The sequence below is a fragment of the Phascolarctos cinereus genome, unplaced genomic scaffold (genome assembly GCF_003287225.1).
Source record: "Phascolarctos cinereus isolate Bilbo 61053 unplaced genomic scaffold, phaCin_HiC Scaffold_3;HRSCAF=262, whole genome shotgun sequence".
NCBI lineage: Eukaryota > Metazoa > Chordata > Mammalia > Diprotodontia > Phascolarctidae > Phascolarctos > Phascolarctos cinereus.
Genome location: NW_027555736.1, coordinates 33,136,059 through 33,154,980, shown reverse-complemented (window position 1 = coordinate 33,154,980; position 18,922 = coordinate 33,136,059). Strand labels below are relative to the sequence as shown.

Sequence of the window (18,922 nt, the reverse complement as noted above, 5' to 3'; positions counted from 1 at the left end):
GATAGGCCCGTGGTGGTTTGGGTCTGGGCAAGGTAAAGCTCAGCTGTTAGAGCCGGAGAGGTTCCAGGGGTGGAGCCCAAGTTTCCAGTGGGGAAAAAAGGCTTCATTTTGTAGATGAGGAAACTGATGCCCAAAGAGGCATTATGACTTTTCCAGGATCACTCAGCTGCATAAGGAGAAGAAAGTGCCATCCCACTTCTCTTGGATGGAGAGAGGAAGGGGAGTGAATTCATCCCTCTACTTCATTTTTTTCTCCTTACTTTGGGTGAGGCCTTTTCTTTCTAAAGGACAACGCACTGTCTTAGGCTGGTGAAAATGATGAATGGTCCATCCCACCAATGGAAAGAATACAAACCATCCTATCCCTTCACTCCTGAATGTAAATGCATCTCATTGTTAAATTCTGCTAGGGCTATGAAAAGAATCCTGTATCCAAAACTTATCAGCTGTATGACAGAGGCAAATCACTCCCCATCTACCTTTGAACCTCAGTTTCTTTAGTTCTAAAATGGCCACAATGATACTTAAAAAAAAACAACAATGGTTGTGGGGAAAGCACTCTGAAAGCTTTAAAATACTGTATAAATACAAATATTTATTATTATAATTATTATTTCCTTCCTGAAAATGCTGACCATTTTGCTTCCCCAGTCCTCTGCTGAAAAAGACACAGACCTTCTCACTCCCTCATTACTCCAATAGAAACATCAGAGATCACCATTCTACTTCCTCATTTCTCTGCTGAAGACACTCAGGCCACTCCCTATTGCCTTGATTCTCCAATGGAAATAAAGCAGATCTTCCCCTTTTCTTGATTATCTGCTGAAAATACACAGGCCCTCCCAGGTCAATTCCTTCATTTAATCCCTCCATTAGAAACAGCACACAAACCATCCCACATCCCATTTCTTTGCTGAAAAGGATGCCATTCCACTGCCCAGAAGCATTAACTATCCAGGAAGGCCCCTAGAGGGCAGTAGTAGATTAGATGCAGCCGGCATGCCTACAGGTGCTAGGAATTGGAGAAAGGGGGGTGTTTGGAGGTAAGAGTACAAAGGTTTGTGGGATCTCTGGCAGTAAGAAGGTAGAGTGAATTGCCCCTTTTCAGAAGACCTGTATTTGGGGATGACATCCTGAGGTCATAGAGAAGAAAAGAAAGAAGGAGTTAGGGCTAGCAGGAGGGAGCCCATCCTTTATTGTCTGTCATCATTTCCCTTCACCCGTCCTTAAGGAGGAAGACAGAGAGATGCTCTCCCTGGGCAGAGAGGCCAAGCACTAGGCTTAGACTCTAAGTTTCTTCAGTTGTTGTTCACACAGGTGGGGTTGCCTCCCCTGGAAGACTGCCCCCTTCTCTAACAAGTCCTAAAAAAGGTCCCAAGGTCTGGGCTTGCCCAGAAGTGACTTCCTCTTCCCCAGTCCCTGTACATAGTTCAATGTAAGCCAGGTACTCTGTATTGGGGATGCCCAACCCCCAATCTGGGGTGTGCCCAATCTGTGCTCAGCTCCACTGGGGTGTGTGTGTGTGTGTGTGTGTGTGTGTGTGTGTGTGGTGTGGAGAGAGAGAGGTTGCTGAGAAGCGGTGGCATGTGCCCCTTCAGCCCACTAAGCCCTGCCCATGAGAAGCAAGCAGTGTGCCATTGTAAGCAACTCTTTCCTTCCCCAGGCAAGGACTGAACAATTTCAGTCACTGCCTTATGTCCTTACTCTCACTGGCTGGCAGAGTGAGGATCTGCCAGTGAGGAATACGGGTCCAGCCTCTTCTAGCATTAGCAGAGGAAGGGGCCAGTCTGCTGACCCTTGCCTGACCATCCTTGGCAAGTGTCAGGAGCACCCACACACAGCTCTAAATGCTTGGCTTCATCCAGCTCCTTGACATGCCACCCCAACACCCCCTCCCATTTCGCCAAGCAGCAAGGACAAAGCTAGCCAGTGAAGGTCTAACTTACCCACCCCATTCCCTGCCCTTGGGGAATCTGGGGAGAGCTGCAACTTCAACACTGCCCGCATTGCACTCCAGCCCTAATGAGGTCCCCTCAAGAACCAGGGAGACAGAACCACTCTCATTTCTCCACTCCTATTGGTGAAAGGCTGATGTGGGGGTCCTAGGAAATGCAGGGAAGAAATAGGGGTTGGGGCTGGCAAAGAGTCACCGGAGTTGAAAAGGGGTGGGCTCAGGGCCTTAGTGAGCTGTGGCTACAGGCAAAACTAATTGCTCTGGATGGGGCCTGAGGAATGGGAAAAATTAGGCAGCTCAGGGGGTGATGGTGGAGCCCAGAACAAGGAGCTTGCTGGAGATGGCATTTCCTGTCTCCCAGTGGCAGGGAGGTTGTGGTTGTGACTGGGACTGGAATGGCCCTAGGAATCCCTCTTTCCTTTCCTACCTCTCATTTAGGTTCAAGAAGTTTGAGCTCAGCCCCTCACAGCCTCATTCTGGCTTCTGGGAGATGGGAAAGGGGAATTCAGGGAACCCAAGGCACCCCAAAGCTCAAGGCATCTCTTTCTCTGCCTCTAACAGAGAGGACCAACTAGATTAAAAGGACTGGATAGGGAAAGAGGGACTAGAAAGGGAAAGAGGGACTGGCAAAGCAGAGGCACCTTCTGGTCATGGCAGAGAAGGCTCCCTCCTTCCCCCAGCGGTGGACTGAGGGACTGGGGAGAACAATGAGAAGAATCCTGCAGCCTGCAAGCCCCCAGGGACCAGGGCCGGGACCGCCCTGAGTGGGGAAAGCCAGCTTCTTCACTCTCGTCCTGACTTGGATCTCCTGCTCCTATCCTAATTTTCCCCAGTGTTGAAGTTGGGGGTTAGGCTCACTCTATCTGTCCTGAATGGCCCCAGAATCAATCACGCCTGTTGGGGGTGTAGAATGATGGAAGAAAGGGGGAACCCTAGTACTCCGCTCAGGAAAGATATGTATTGGGGGAAGGGGGAACTGAGCTAGCAAAAATGAGGGAACAGAGAGACAGCAGCCTCCAAGGGGATAGGGGGAAGAATGGATGGTGGCTGTTTCACCCCCACCTTTTCTGCCTCAGGATGGAAACTGGGGCAGAGAGATGTGGGGACAAGGAGAAGTCATCACTAGAAGGACAAAAGCTAGAGGAAGAGTAATTCCCATCCTCCTCACAGGGGCTAGGGTAGCTCCCAAGGGTCCTTCTAACGGGCTTTTTTCTTCCTAGCCTCTGCCTTCATCCAGCCTTTCCTCCATCTCTGCCTCATTTCCTCTTTCCCTCCTTCCTCCCTTCCCAGCCACCCCTTAATTCTCTCCCAAACTTCTAGATTGGAGCAGGCAGGGGGTGGGGTCCAGAAGCTAGGAGCTTGGAAGGAGCCGGTAGAAGGGAGTAGATACCTGGGTAGGGCAGTCTTCTCTTCCCGAGAGGATGCTGCCGGAGGAGGAGACAGCCCTTTAGGCTAGGGGGAGAGAGGGACATTAAGGCAGGGACCTCGTTTAATTCCGCTTTTGGTTTTGTGCCTAGTACACACCACTGGCTCTCAGCACAGGCTGATAGGCAGAGGGACCCGGGAAGGGAAGGGAGCTTTGCCTCCGGAATGGGTGGGTGGGTGGAGTGGCGGCTGCTGGCTCTGGAAACCTTTGTGGGGAGGAAGGAAGTGTCCCGATCCCCCCTGGGAAGCTTTGTGCCTGTGGCCAGCCCTCAAAAATCACCGGCTCACCGAGGGGTACAGTGAGGGCCGAGGCTAGAGCTGCAGGAAGGGAAGGAGGCGGAGGTTGGCTTAATGATGGGGGGAGGGATGGGAAACAACTTCAGAGCAGACAAGAGGAGCCTCTCTGGGAGAGGGAGGTACCTTAGAGGGGAGTAGGCTGAAGATAGGCAGGAGATAAGAAATTCGAGTGTCACGGAAGATGGCACAGTGTAGAGTCCCAATCTCAGGGGCTAGGGCTAGGGTTGGAAAGGAAAAGGCGAAAAGGGAGAGAGGGAAGCGGTTCGGCTCCTCAGCTCCGAGTCTCTAGCTGCGATTTTTAAAAAATACATGTTTTTGGAGGGTGTGGGAGGGAGGGAATTGAAGGGAAAGGAGGGCAGGACAGGACTGGATTTTCCAAGAACAGCCCAGGGCCCATCGCTCCTTTCGGTTCCCCAGCTACCTCCTACTGGCCAGTCCCCCCAGCTGAGAGGTCCTTCGCAAGCTTGGAGGCACTGCGAATCCCCACCCCATTTAGCACAAGCAGCCTTCAACACCTCAGGGACAGTGCCTCCCTCATCCTACAGCGAGACACCGTCCCCTCTCCAGTTTGCGGGGAATGTGCCCTCCCCTTCTCCCGTGCCACCGGCTCCGAACTGCCAGCAGCGGGCCAGAGAGAGAGCGAAGCCAGGCGGACCCCCCCCCGTCAGGGATAGGAGTGGAGTCCACCTTGTGGGGAGGAGAGGAAGAGAGGAAGGCGTAGGGGGCGCAGCCCTGCTCTGCCCAGCTTCTCCGAGCAAGCTCTGGGGGACCAGAAGGAGGGCGCTGCCGACCCGGGTTGGGGTATTTGGCGGGGGGGAATAGGTGGGTGAAGGGAACGGCAGCTCCAGGCCTTGGCAAAGGTCCGTGGTGGGGAGGAGGGGAGTGCCCTGTTCCCCCCGGGCAGCGCCTGCCTTGCTTGCGGGCTGCCCTCAAGGAGGGCCGTCCCCTCAGGAGCTCCCCGCTCTCTCCTCCTCCTTCCTCTCGCTAGCTCGCTTGTTCTCTCGGCGCCCTCCCGTCCTCCATCCCGGGGCTGGGCTGGAACCCGTGGCCGGCCACTGCTCACCTGCATCTCTTGCTCGCCGTCCGTCCGCCAGCCTCGGTCACCAATCGCATGTCTCCCCCCAGCCCCAGCCCCCTCCTCTTCCTCCTCCTCCTCTTTCGCCTCCTCCTCCTCCTCCTTCGCCTCCTCCTCCTCCTCCTTCTCCTCCTCGGCCGCCGCCGCCTCTTCCCGCGAGTCCACCCTCGGCGGGGTCGCCTGCGGCCAGCACGAAGCGGAGCCGGCGCGGGGCCGTGCCCCCGGGGTGGCCCGCGGCTCCCGTGCGCCCAGGCCCGGCAGCCGCTTCAGCCGCGCCTTGGCTGTCTGGCTTGGGCTCGGGCTCCGGGGACTCCGCAGGCTCCGGCTCCAAAGGCTCGGGGGGCTCGGGCTCGGGCTCCGGGCGCTCGGGCTCAGCTCGGACGCGGGGCACCGGGCCTCACGGCGGCGGCGGCGGCTCCGGCTTCAGCGAGCCCTGCGGGGCCGCCCCTGCTTCTGCAGCCGCCGACGTCGCCCCCGCTCGGGCTGCTGCTCGGGCGCTGGCCGCTGCTCCTGCTCCCGCTCCCGCTGGGCGCGCCCGAGGCCGCGCGCTCTGCCTTTACCGATCCCGATCCCGAACCGGGCTGGGGAGGCCGCCAGCGGGCAGCGGGGACGCATCCTGCCCGGCCCGGAGCCGGCCCCCGCGGTCCGACGGAGCGCCCCGGGAGGGGCCCTCGGGAGCGTCCGGAGCTCCGGCTGCGGATGCGGCTCCCTCCCTGCCTCCGGCTCCCGCTTCGGCTCCGGTTCCGGCTCCGGCTCCGGCTCCGGCTCCGGCTCCGCCTCGGGCTCGGGCTGCAGCCGCAGCCTACCACCCCGCAGCTACCGCGGCTGCTGCCGCTCGCTCGATCTCCAGCCGTCCGCGCTCTGACGAGGCTCAGCCAGCCAACGAGGGCTCTAGTGGAGAGCAGGAGGGAGGAAAGGAGGGAGAGGGAGGGACGTGGAGGGAGGGGGCTGGGCGGGGGAGGGGGGCGCGGCTGCAAAGCCACCAGGAGGGTGGGGGGTAAGGAGAAACTCACCGAGCACCTCCCCCCCCCCCGGCCTAGGTATCCTTCTCCCGAGGGTGGGTGAGGGCGAGATAGCTTGGACACTCCTCCCAGCCCCCACCCCGGCGGCGATAAATGTCTAGGGATTGGAGCCCGAGATCGGAGGATTCCCAGCTGGAAGAGACCCTAATTAAGGATAATCTAGTCCAAGTCGCTGATTTTTATAGACGGGGAAACTAAGAGTTAGGGAAAAGGGACTTGTTTCTAAAATCAGTGGTAGAGTCGGGATTAGAACCCAGAGTCTCTTGATTCTCAATCTAGTGTTCTTTCCACCACATCAAGGCACTCTCAAAATTCTCTAAGGCCTAGGGGTTGGAGAGAGAGAGAGAGAAATGATGATGATGAGGAAGAGGGTTGGGGAAGAGTTTGGGTCACCTGCTCGGGCTCCCCCGAGGCCCCGAGTTTCAAGGGCGTCCAGACATTTCAAAGGCATCAAATTTATGCCCACACTTCCACACCCTTGCACAGCTCCTGGCAAGGTGGCTCCACCATTGCCCTTCCTGAGGCCAACTTTTCCAGGCATTTCTGGGGATGCAGCCCCGGATCCAGTGTTACCCCGGGCCTTCCATGAATCTTCTCCCTTTAAATATGTTTTTGTATCAATGAGTACCCGTATGTGAGAGAGTTCCTTGTGAGACCTAGGTTTGGAAGGGAGTGTGTGTGTGTGTGTGTGTGTGTGTGTGTGTGTGTGTGTGTGTGTGTGTGTGTGTGTATCTGTTGGGGTGTTTCTCCTGCCGGTGGTGAGGGCAGGGAGGCTAGCCTCCTAGGATGGTAGGTCACAGGCTCCTCATTGGCTCTGGTATACTGAATCTTCCCTTCCTACCCCACTTTGCTCCCATGGAGAGGCTTCTTCTACTGTATGCACTGTGCTGGACCCCCTCATTTTACAGTTGGGAAAACAGAGGTCCAGAGTCTTTTTTGGGAGACTGTTTTTTTCTCCCCTCCACCAAATCATTTTTAGGGGTCTCCCTCCTGTCCTCCAGATTTTGGGCTTTGTCTTTTCCCCACTATGGAAACCAGTAGTGAAGAAAAAACGTGTCAGGAAAGGATGAGGAAGGCTGAGGTTTGGGAAGCCCAGATGGATTGCTGGAGGGAGGGCCCTGGGGGCACCCAAGGACTGCTCAAGCTAGAGGGCGCCTTTCAGCTTCCTGCTAATGGTATACCTCCAAACCGGGTGGTGGGTAGCTTTCCTGACCCTAGTCTCTCCGAAGCCCTGAGGAGGGCAGTACAGAGCCTCTTTGGGTGGCTGTGGTCTCTCTTATTTCTATCTGGAGGCCAGCAGAGGGACTCAATCAGCCTGGAAAAATTGGCAAGTTGATCTGGGGAGAGCCTCGAATCGCAGAAGTGGCTCCCTAATCCATCTCCGTCCTTTTGGAGATGAGGAAACTGAGGCCCAGACCTTAGAATGACTGCTCAAAATGGAAGAGAATTAAAAACCCCCCTCTTCCCTCCCCCTTGCCTTGTTTTAAAGGTGAACTCAGTGGAGCCTAGAGAGCATAGCTGATTGTCCCGAAGTCCCACCCAAAGAGTCAGTAGCTGAGCAGCAAATGCACCTTTTGGGGTACCTCTTCTGACATCAAACCCAGCACTCTCTCAGGCCATGATGCTGCCTCCAGGCTAAGGGCCAAGCACAGGTAGGTAGATGCACCCAGAAGAGATCGTTATCAGACCCACAGCTCTGGCTGTGGATCTGTCCAATGGCAAGTACTGACCTCGAAGATCACTCCATCAGAAAATGATCTAGCCCACACCATTATCAAATTCTTGGTAGGATCTCCCTGAAAATCATGCCGGCTGTTACCTATTTAGGATGTTTCTCAGTGGTAGAGATCCCTATAATGGAGGGGTCTTACCTGATTTTCCTTCTGTCCCAACCTAGGCTTCCCATTGGATAATCAGATATACAATTTGGTAACTGAGTCAGATAGGATAGTCTCTCCTAAGCCCCTCCCCCTAGGTCTTTGGGCCAGCAAATATCTGCAGCCTAAGCTTCCAGATCGTGTAGGCTATCAGCTCCCCTAAAACCTATCTGGAACGACAAAGTCTGAAGGCCTGAGTTTGCAGCCCCATCCTGCTCCTTACTGTACAACCTTGGGAAAGTTAATGCCCCTTTCTGGGCCTTAGTTTCCACCTTTGTAAAATGAGAGGGTTGGAGAAATGATCTTTAAGACCCCTTCCACTTTGAAAGCCCATGTTCCTTTGCTCCCTCTTTTCTCCCATATGGTTTCTTTATTTTAAAACAAGGACAAGTCTTTAACGCCCCCCATCCTTTCCTTTCTTCCCTCCTTGCTGGAGAAAGTGCAAGATGCTGCTTATCTCCTTGAAACCAGATGTACTAAGAACATCTGGATGGATGGAACATCTGGAATCCATTAACACTGCACTCTGGACTTCTTAAGGGACAGCTCCTCACCCACCCAAGGGCTGAGCTTGTTTTTAATAATAACAGGTCATCTGCAGAAATGGAATTTACTACTTTTTAAAGCACTTTTGCATTCTTTATCGTAGCAGATCCACATAGAGAGGAGCACCTCACATTTCATGGGCATTTACAGATTCACTAAGGACTTTTCTCCCAATTGCCCTGTGAATTCAGCAATACAACAGCTATTATTCCTCATTTTGCTGATAAGGAAACTGAAGCACAAAGAGGCAAAGTGGCCGAGCCAGGACTTGAAGCCCGGTCCTATGTGATGCTTTCCTCACTACATTCTGCTCCCTTACTCATTCGTAGCTCCCTTCTGAGACAAGCAAGGCTAAGGTAGCTATTGTACCATTTGCAGAGGAGGAAGCAGAGGCTCAGATAAGTGAGATGACATGTATAAGTCACAAAATTAGCAAAGGAGCAAGAAATCTGACCTAGGTCTCCGAATCATCAATCCATGACTCCTTTCCGCTCTGCCTTTCTGTACCACAAGGATCAAAGGATCATAGCAAGGCAAATAAAGTCAGGTGGTCCAGTGGAAAGAGCGCTGGACCTGGAATCAGTAAGAATAGAGTTCAAATCATATATTTACTAGTTGTATGATCCTGGGCAAGCCACTTAACCTCTGCTTGCCTTAGTTTCTTCATCTGTAAAATGGGGATAATAGCATCTACCTCCCAAGGCTGTATGAGAATCAAATGAGATATTTGTAAAAATGCTTTACAAACTGTGAACCTCTAAAAAATGCCAGCTATTATTATTAGATTTACGGCTGAAAGAGATCTATATAAACATCTGAGGCTTGTAGAGGGGGAAGGGATTTGCTTAAGCTTACAGAGATAATAAATGACAGTCAGGATTTGAACCCAGATCCTCTGACTCCAAATTCCTTGAAAATTATAGACTCAATTCCCACTCCTGCAATTTTAAGGGAATGAATAGAGGATAAACTTTATTTTTCTGCTCCTCTAATATCTATGGGATGAAGTGGAGATCCATCAGGCAAACATTTATGGTAGATGAGAAAATATCTTGTACTGGACTGGCCATACTCAGCACACACACACACACACACACACACACACACACACACACACACACACACACGACTACCCTTCTGCAAAGTCTGACTAGGTCCAGCAGGGGTGATAGAATAAGCTGTACAAGGTGATGGAGAATGATGAGGGATAAACCCTTTACACACACACACACACACACACACACACAACACACACACACACACACACACATATCCCCTTCCCTAGGAATGAAAGAGCACTTCCCCTTCGGCCCACCCAGCTTCAGACTGAACTGATGCCACTGACCGGGGTGCCCAGCTGTGGGACCTGTCCTTAACTAGAACACCTGGCAAGCTATAGATGCAATTCATTTGCTCCAAATACTAAGACATTAATTTCTCAGCCCTTCTAGTTTCCCTTGGCACCTCTGCTCTCGTGCCAAGACGTGAGGCCCTGTGGTGATGTTTGTGAGTTTGTTCCCAAGTCTCCCCTCCCCCACTCCTCCCACCACCCAAGACAAGAATAGACATGGGTTCTGCGTAACTCCACTCAGCCAGAAACCCTGGGCTGCCCAGCCTGGCTCTTAGGGAGAGGAGGGGTGTGTGGGGAGCTGCTATTCCCAGTGCCAGGACTGACGCACGATGTGGCCATGGGCGTCTCTACGCCCCCAAGTCGCCCTTTCCCTGTTCTATACCTCAGTTTCCCATCTGTGCAATGGGGGTGACTATGGTGTGGCCTTTTCCAAGAGCTGGGGGAGATGAAAAGTACGTGTGTGTGTGTGTGTGTGTGTGTGTGTGTGTGTGTGTGTGTGTGTGAGAGAGAGAGAGAGAGAGAGAGAGAGAGAGAGAGAGAGAGAGAGAAAGAGAGGGAGAAAGAGAGAGAGAGAAGGAGGATCTAGAATCAGCTCATTGTCTTTTACTTAGGATTAGAGGGCGAACTGTGCCCAGGTACCAACCATGGTGCTGCCTTATTTCTCCAAATGAGTAGATGCATAAACAAGCCTACTGTCCTACTTTTCTGATAGAAACAATACACAGACCACTCTGCAGACTTATTTCTCCAATGAAAACAATATGCATACAAAGTGCTTCTCTGTTCCTGTGCACCCCCCAATTCAGTTCAATTCAACATGCATTTACCTTCTTGCTGCCAGGCATCGTGCTAAAAGCCCTGGGAATACAAGTTCAAGGGTGGGGAGAGGGGCAACTGAGTCAGTCATTCACTTTACCCCACTTAGCCCCATACCTTTATCATCTGAAAGCACACCTCTACCGAATCAATCAGAGGTGTGAACTAGGTGTGAACAAGCCTGAATACCTCGTTGAATCAATCAAAAGTGTTTCAACTAGGTCTGACAGAAAATCTGTTGGATTAGTTGAGGGATTTGGTCATACCCTGTGGGGCTTACATAAAACCAGTAAACTACTTTGGAAACCTTGAACTTAGCATTTGAGAAAGAACTGTTTGAAGGAGAGAAGAACACCTCACCTCCTTTGCTCTTCCCTCCCTCTTGCTCAGAAGAGGACCTTGTAAACTTCAAAAGGTTGACTTGCCATCAGCATCCTAGTCTTAGTAGCATCCCAGAAATGCCTGACTTGGTGGCTGCCTTGGGAGCTAAGGACAAATTCGATTCACTGAGGAATGGCAACTTTAAAACTCTACAAGGAGATCAGCAGAGAAGCCACACCATGCCTACGGTGAAATTCATGAGAACCCCATGAAGGGGTAAAAAGGGACTTCCACCATTTACTCTACCTCATATGCTCTAACCTTGAGCCTCTTGCTCTCTGGGTGTGTGTGTGTGTGTGTGTGTGTGTGTGTGTGTGTGTGTGTGTATTTTGTATCAACTATTTGTACTAGGCCACCTTAGGAGATACCATTTTCTAAAAGTTAACTAATTCTAGCTGAATAATTAATATTAACTGATAATCAAAGGGGGAGCATACCAGTAGGGGCTTATAAGTTATAGTTTTACAAAAGATACTACCCTCTTAGCCTCTTTGGGTTGGATCTAGAACTAAGATGGAGATGAGGAAGCTATGTATTGGGGTACCTGCTAGTACCAGTTGGGGTTGGGAGAGTACCTTCAGAGTATGTGCGACCCACGTCAAAAAATGAGGCTGTGCCTGCCTTAAAGGAGATTGCATCCTCCAACAGAAATAATACATAACCAACCTGTCTTATTTCTTCAGTTGAAAAATACACAGACCACTCTACTACCTTATTTCTCTAGTGAAAACAATATGTAGCTAGAGCATTTTATTTTTTCTGTAAGGGAAACAATATGCATATGGTCTGTTAACAGAATCTTGAATGTAGTCCAGACCAGACGGATCTCTAACCTGGGAATGGCTGGAGCTGAACAGGGCAGGCTAGAGACAGGTATGTCAGGACATAAAATGGTGGTATAATTTATTTCAGAGTAAGGAAAATGACTTGCATGCAAAGAAGTTCCCCCTCTTGAGAAGGAGGGCTTAACATGTTGGAGTACAGGCAATGCTTATATACATAAGTGGGCTAGATTATGACACAATCATTTTTAGGTCTTGAGTTACTCTTCCCACTGGACAGTATTGTCCCAAGTCTTGGGGGTTATGATTACTCTATGAGGTACAGAAGCAGAGTTCTGTGACGGGCACAGCAGTGCAGTACCTGTCAGTGACAAGGAGCAGGGATTGTGAATATGTGATGGATGGCCTTGGGAAATAGGGGGAACTAAATCCCTCAGTAAACACCTGGTGCTGGTCCAAGCAATACACTTTGCCAGAAGGTGAGATCATTCTTCAGCGCAAAGGATTATTGTTATGGCAAGCTCAGGGCGCAGCCTGGGCCTCAGCTCTGGAAAACTGGGTAGCTCCAAAATATTTTGACAGGTCTCACATTTTGCTTGACTTTTTCTAAAGAAAACAATTCAGACAAGGGCAGTTAGGTGGAGCAGTGGATAGAGCATCGGCCCCAAAGTCAGGAAGACCTGAGTTCAAATCTGGCCTCAAACCGAACACTTGACACTTACTAGCTGTGTGACCCTGGGCAAGTCACTTAACTCCAATTGCCTAAAAAATAAAAGAAAACAATTCATAGACTTATCTTTTTGTCTTTCCCCCCCTCTTAATTCATGTATCAAGGATGAATTTAATCCTGAACTTCCTGTACTCCAGTTCCATTCAAGGTTCAGCCTTGTTTATTCCACTGGGCTTGTAGGTGTGGGCAGCTTATAGCCAGATAGTTGGCTTATGCCCAATCCAGGACACCAGCACCTAGGATTCAATGTCTAGGGTTCCAGTCTTCTCAGGGAAGAAGGGTATAATGGTGCATGCCTCCTGCCCTTCTCAGGCTTTGGAAGTTCATATAATTGTCCTAAGATTCCATGTGGACATTCTTAGAATCTCTCATCTCACTCTTACTTCCAGCAGATCCAACAGTAGTCCCTGAGCACATCAGGTTCTGTGGGAGAAATAGAAGGGGAAGGCCTCCTACCTTCAGGGAGTTTCCAATCTAGTTGAGGAGAAAATACTTATACACATGTAAAGATAACTCACAGCATTGGACTTGGCATGCTAAGGCCAGATAAGGGAAGGCTTCATGGGAGGAAGAAGATATGGGTTGGGTTGGGTCAACCAAGGAAGATTTCCTGGAGGAGGTGAGGCTTAATATGGGCCTTGAAGGCATGAGGAAGGGGGAATCAGGATTTAGAACTGAAAGGTACTTCACAGGTCATCTATTCTGAAGCCATCAATTTACAGGTGAGGAAACTGAGCCCCAGGGGATAGAAGTGACTCCCCAATGTGCCTAGCAAGTGGTGGAGCTGGGATTTTGGTTTGTTGTTCTGTGGCCTTATTTCTTTGGGAAAGAAGGCCTAGAAAACTTTTTTAAAAATTGGTATATTTTGAGGCAGCTAGGTGGCGCAGTAGCTAGAACACTGGGCCCGGAGTCAGAAGGACCTGAGTTCAAATTCGGCCTCAGTCCAGACACTTGACACTTACCAGCTATGTGACTCTGTGCGAGTCACTTAACCCCAATTGCCTCACCAAAAAAAAAATTGTTTTTTTTTAAACTTCTCAAGAATTCCTTGCCTGTTACTATACTCACTCCTATTTTAATAGGAATAACAACAAACAAAAACCCCAATAGAAATAAGAAAAACCAATCCACACATTGACCGTGGCTGGTGATGCATACCTCATTCTATACCTACAAGCTTTCACCTCTCTGAAAGGAGAGCTTTTTCATAGAGGAGAGTGAGTAGAGTCAAGGCATTGAAGCAGGAATTATGGGGAGGAGGCCAGACTGGCTGGTGTAGAGGGTTCATATAAGGGAAGTGGTGGGCCCTAAGGCTGGAGAGCCTAGTATCTCGGATTTCAAATCTGGCAATTTTTCTGTGCCACCATATTGCTTCCTCACACTGGAAGGCAGAACTGAAGTCCAAAACAAGATCCCAATGGACTAAGACAGTGGGTTGAATATAAGAAGATAAAACCAAATTGGGATAACTAACATTTTATACTTGGACTAAAAACAACAATTGCACAAATGGGGAGGGGGTGATGCATGGTTAGACAATAGTTCATGTGAAAACATGGGAAGGTGTGTTTGGTGCTTTGCAAACTCGATAACAGACATTGATGTGATGTGGTGGCCAGAAGAACTTATTGGACCTAAACAGCACAAACAGAGTCACGTTGTCCAGAATAAAGAGTGAAGTGTGTCCATCCTCTGGCTTCTACCTGGATCAAACCTTATGCATGTAGAATATAGTGTCTAGTGACCAATTCTGTGGCCATATTTTAAGAAGGACATAAATTGGAGGGCAATTGGGAGGGTATGGATGAGAATGCAAAACTGTGCAATATGAGGATGGCATGAAGAACAGGGCATGGTTTTTTTCCTGCAGAAGAAAAGACTTGTAGGGGAAAGCTTGATATCTGTCTTCAAGTACAAGGTGTCCCAAAACTCTTGGTGCAGTTTTTAAGCACAGCGTAGCATAGCCAAGCTTAACTGCACCAAGATTTTTAGGATGCCCAGTATTTGAAGGACTGTCCCATGAAAGAGGGGGTCCACTTGTTTTTATTTAGCCTCAGATGGCATAAATAGCAGTGACTGAGGCGGGAGGGAATGCTTCGCGAAGGGAGAGAATGTCTCCTTTTAGTCTTTCTATCCCTACTTCCTAACAGTGTCTGGCACATAGGAGGTGCTCAATAAATGCTTATTAAATTAAATTGGAAGTTTCAGGGAAACAACTTTCAGCTTCATATATGAAAAAACCACTCAATTTACCAATTTATTACATATAATGCAAGCCTAATTGAATCAAGTTGAATTGAATTGTTTTCTAATTGTTCACTGTGCATGGTTCTGGCCTCCCCAACCAGACTGAGAGGTCCCTAAGGGCAAAGACTGTCTTCCTGTCTCTTCCACAGTGGAGTTCGGTTGGATACAGTAGGTATTTTTTAAACCTAGAGTAATTGGTGAAAGTAAACAGAATGGATTGGAGATATTGAGGGGAATGTAGTTCAGGCTTTTCCGACCAAAAAAGTCTCCCCAAAAGCAGACAACCTGTTTTCTCAAGCTTCTTTCTTCCACATAATATTTCCTAGCTTGGGGATAGAGAAAGGAGGCCCCCATTGATGAATGGATGAATTCAGTCTGATGAGGCCTTTAGGTCTCATTTTGAGTGAGATCTAGGGCTAAGATGGATAGGGATCATAGCAGAAGGACAGAGAGGGGCCTGGATGGCTGCTGGATGGCTGGTGCAGGCCAGCCTGGGAGAGAAGGCCATAGGCCAGGAATGGGAGAGGGGAGACAAAGGGAATGCTGACCACTGGGTAAGGGAAGCAGGCACTGTAGCTAGCAAAGCTACTGTCTGTTTCATGCCTTGCTGGCCAGTTACCAGCTCATTGGGTTTCTTTAAAAAATTTCTTTTAATGATGATTTCTGAAGACACTTGAAATGAACAGTAGCACAGAACGTGCAGGACAGTGGATTGTCCCAGACAGTGAGAGGCTATTGGCATAGCCAATAGTGAGACTAGAAAGAAAAAAGAGGGAGCTGGGCTCTAGGGGAGGGCAATGGGAGGGACTGATGCAAGATCCTAGAGACCCAGGGTGATGAGGTTTGAGGGTATTTGGGGGGCAGCATGTGCATGACCGGATTCCTGTGGCAGCTGATGTTGAGAATGACTTATATGCTAACACAGAATAAAGTCTATGAAGTGGAGGCACAGGGGCACCTTACTTTATGTAACAGGAATGGTCCTGGGCTCTTTGTGACTTCCCTTCTCTGAGACTGTTTACATATGAAGGCAGTCTCAGCTGAGAGACAGTATAGCCCAATGGAAAGAATATTGGACTTGGAGTCAGAGACAACTCGGCCACCCACAGTAGTGTCTGTGAGACTTTGGGTCTCAGTTTTCTCATCTGGAAAATGGAGCTGTTGAACAAGATAATCTCCTTCCACCTCTAAATATCTGGCTGGATGATTTCTAAGGTCATATCTGGTAATAGTGTTCTAAGCAAAGCTGAAATTTTGTAAATTGAAATAGTGTAAACTGAATCTCATTCAGAGCTTGAATCATTTCATAATACAAACAATTCCTTTACCAACTTATATTCGGTTTATGGCTGGACTTGGTTATTTATCAAGTTTACTTAAAACTGGGGCCAACCCGCTACATTTGACAAATACTAATGGCAGCTAATATTTATCCAGTGCTTTAAGGTTTGCTTATATTATCTCATTTGATCTTCCATTTGATTGAAGAAAGAAGGGAGGGGCAAAGATACAGGGCAGTATTTCCAAAGAGGGAGCTTCTCTCCTGAGATGGATGACTTTGAGAAGAGTTCCTGTGGAAAGATGACCAAGAACTGAAAAGTGGCAAGGTCTAGTGGGAAGCACCCTCGGCTGGGAATCAGAAGCCCTGAGGATCGGTCTTGGCTCTGCATTTAGCTCTTGGGACTCAGTTAAGTTCCTACTTCTTTTCGAGCTTCATCTTGAACTGAGAAGTTTGAGTTAGATTCTCTTTAAAGTCTTTTTCAGCTCAGAATCCTGTGATCATGTAAGTCACAAAGATCTCTTCTCTAGGCCTCAGTTTTCTGTAAAGTGAAGATTAGATGACCATAATGAGCCACCCATCACTGCCACTCTCTAGATTTCTTTTAAGAATCCAATAACCTTGCAGGTTCACAAGAAGAACAAGGAAAGGAGGGCTCATGACCTTGAGAAAACATGGGAAGTATAAGTTCAAGGGATTTTGAAAGATTTCAAAGTTAACCACTTCATCCGCCCTTCCCTCTCTCTAGCATTTAAGGGAGAGGAGATCACTGGCCTCATGAAGTCAAACCAACTCTAGTTGTATTGGAGTGGATGGGGAAATGGGAGAGAAGCTAAGTCCAGGGTGGAGCAGGGAACCTACTACAAAGGGAGGAGGGGGGAGCCCTCAGGCAGTCCAGGCTGTTCGTGTGTGTGTGTGTGTGTGTGTGTGTGTGTGTGTGTGTGTGTGTGTGTGTGTGTGTGTGTGTGTGAGTGAGAGAGAGATAGAAACAGAGAATGAGCAGGAGAGAGAGACAGAGAAAGAAGAGAGGAGAGAGGAGGAAGAGAAGAGAGGGAGAGAATGAGAGAAAGAGAAACAGAAAGGGAAAGGTAGAAGGGTGAGGGAGAGAGAGGGAGAGAGAGAGAGAGAGAGAGAGAGAGAGAGAGAGAGAGAGAGAGAGAGAGAGAGAGAGAGAGAGGAGGGAGGGAGGGAGGGAGGGGGAGGGAGAGAGAGATCATCTCACAGGACACTACTGCTGTTACCCCAGGAGGATGCTGCAGTGACACCATCATTCTTGGTGGGGGAAATGTAACTGGTCAGGCTATCAAGGAGGGGGAGGTGTTTGGATGGACTGAGAGTGTTTCCCTTGGGAGCAAACTGTCCATCTCAGCATCTGGCCCAAGTTTAATCTTTATTCCAGGGATGCATTGACTCATAGTATTTCCAGGTGGCTATCATAGGGTCACAGATTTAGAGCTGGAAGGGACTTTGGGAGATATTTAGTCAAATACCCTCATTTTGTAGATGAGCAGACTGAGGTGCAGGATGTTATGTGCCTAAAAGAAGCAGGATTTGAATCCAGGTCATCTGATTCCAAAGCCAGTGTTCTTTCCACTGGAAAGGCCCTTTAGATTCTAGAACACAGAATGTCAAAATTGGAAGAGAAACTAGAACATATATTCTCAGAGCTAAAAGGAAAAGACCTTAGAGATGATCTGGTCCAGCCCTTCCATTTTTTAGAAGAGGAAACTGAGGCTTAGAGGAGTTACATTACATAGTTAAAAAAACAAGAGAGTGCTGGTTTCAAACCCAGGGCTTTTCCTAAAGTTCTCTTCTCTCAGTGTCTATGCTTAGCCCTCAGGGCCTCCAGTGGGCTCTGCCTGATAAAATCAGGCAGAAGGCTGTTTGTCTCATAGATCTGATCATGTCATATCTCTACTTAAACTTCAAGAGCTACCTATTACCTCCAGGATCAAATATAAAATCCTCTGGCATGCTCCAACAACCTGCCCCTTCCCATTTCTTCTTCCACTCTCTTCCCATCCATGAACTCCAGCTATATTAGCCTATTTAGTGCCCCCTGCACAGGATACTTCATTTCCCAACCTCACATCTTTGCAATGGCTGGGCCCCCCATCCAGAATGCCCCCTCTTCCTCACCTCTACCTGATAGACTCGGCTTCCTTTAATGCTCAGCTCAATGGCTGCCTTCTGCAGGAGGCCATTCTGGGCACTCCTAAGCCAAGATGGGGTCTTTCCCTATAAGGTTACTTTCCATCTCTTCTGTATGTATCTTGTATGTACTTAGCAATTTATATGCTGTGGGGTCACCTTTCTGCCATGATAAGGCATCCCATTGGAATGTAGCTTCCTGGAGAGTGGTGACTGGCTTTGCCTTTCTTTGTGTCTCAGTGTTTAGCATGATGCTTGGCACATAGTAAGCACTTGATATATGCTTGTTGACTGATTACTTCTTCCCCACCCCTCCCCCAATCTTTTCAAGCCCTTCCATTTCCTTTCAAAGACTCTGGTCTCTTCCTTTTATGGGAAGAAAGCATAAAAAAGCTCATTTCCTCTGAGGAATATGGAACTGAATGGTGCCCTTGGGTGCTTGGATGGTGGGATTCCAGGATCTGTGTTGGGTCATTTGGGAAGAAGTTTCTTGGCAGGGGGGAGGCTTTCCTGGTCTTCCTGAACCCCCTTGGGTAGGTGGTCACCTAACCTTCCTATGGGTTAAGAGGTTTCATGGCCCATCTCCTGTGTCCCTGGCTCATTTTGCTATGTCAGGGACCCCACCCTAGGCTTTCCCATTGCTGGGTCTCTCAGTATCCAAGTAGCCCCAGTTCTCAATCCTCCTTATTATTCCCCTTCCACGCACCCACTGCACTCTAAGCTCCCAGTTGTTGAGCTGATCTTAGAGAAAATAATAATGAGCGAATTGTTCTCCCTGCCTTTTGCTTTTTAGCAAAACATCAAAGAATCATGGAGAAGATAGGAGACCACAGGGAGGAGAGCTGGGAGCTAGTGATTGCAGGGGCCTCTGTGAAAGGGAAGAAGACTAGAATCATTGAATTGTAGCTAACTGTAACTCTCAGATATGGGAGGAGCCTCAGAAGCCTTCATATCCACTGTGGACCTAAGCATACAGCTCCTTTCTTACA

The 18,922-nt window shown here is 49.3% G+C and overlaps 1 protein-coding gene across 3 annotated transcripts in view; it reads right to left on the bottom strand.

The window, feature by feature from the left end:
• The window catches only part of LINGO1 (leucine rich repeat and Ig domain containing 1), a 507,290-nt gene that overhangs the window by 41,512 nt on the left and 446,856 nt on the right, over positions 1-18,922 (bottom strand). Inside the window, exon 1 of one of the 3 annotated variants that reach the window (XM_020975160.2) lies at positions 4,740-4,820. The exons of the other annotated variants lie outside the window; for them this stretch is intronic. Coding sequence (XP_020830819.1) covers positions 4,740-4,745 — 6 coding nt within the window. The 5' untranslated portion in view covers positions 4,746-4,820. Of the gene's footprint in view, positions 1-4,739; positions 4,821-18,922 lie in introns of those variants that run through there. 3 annotated transcript variants of the gene reach the window in all.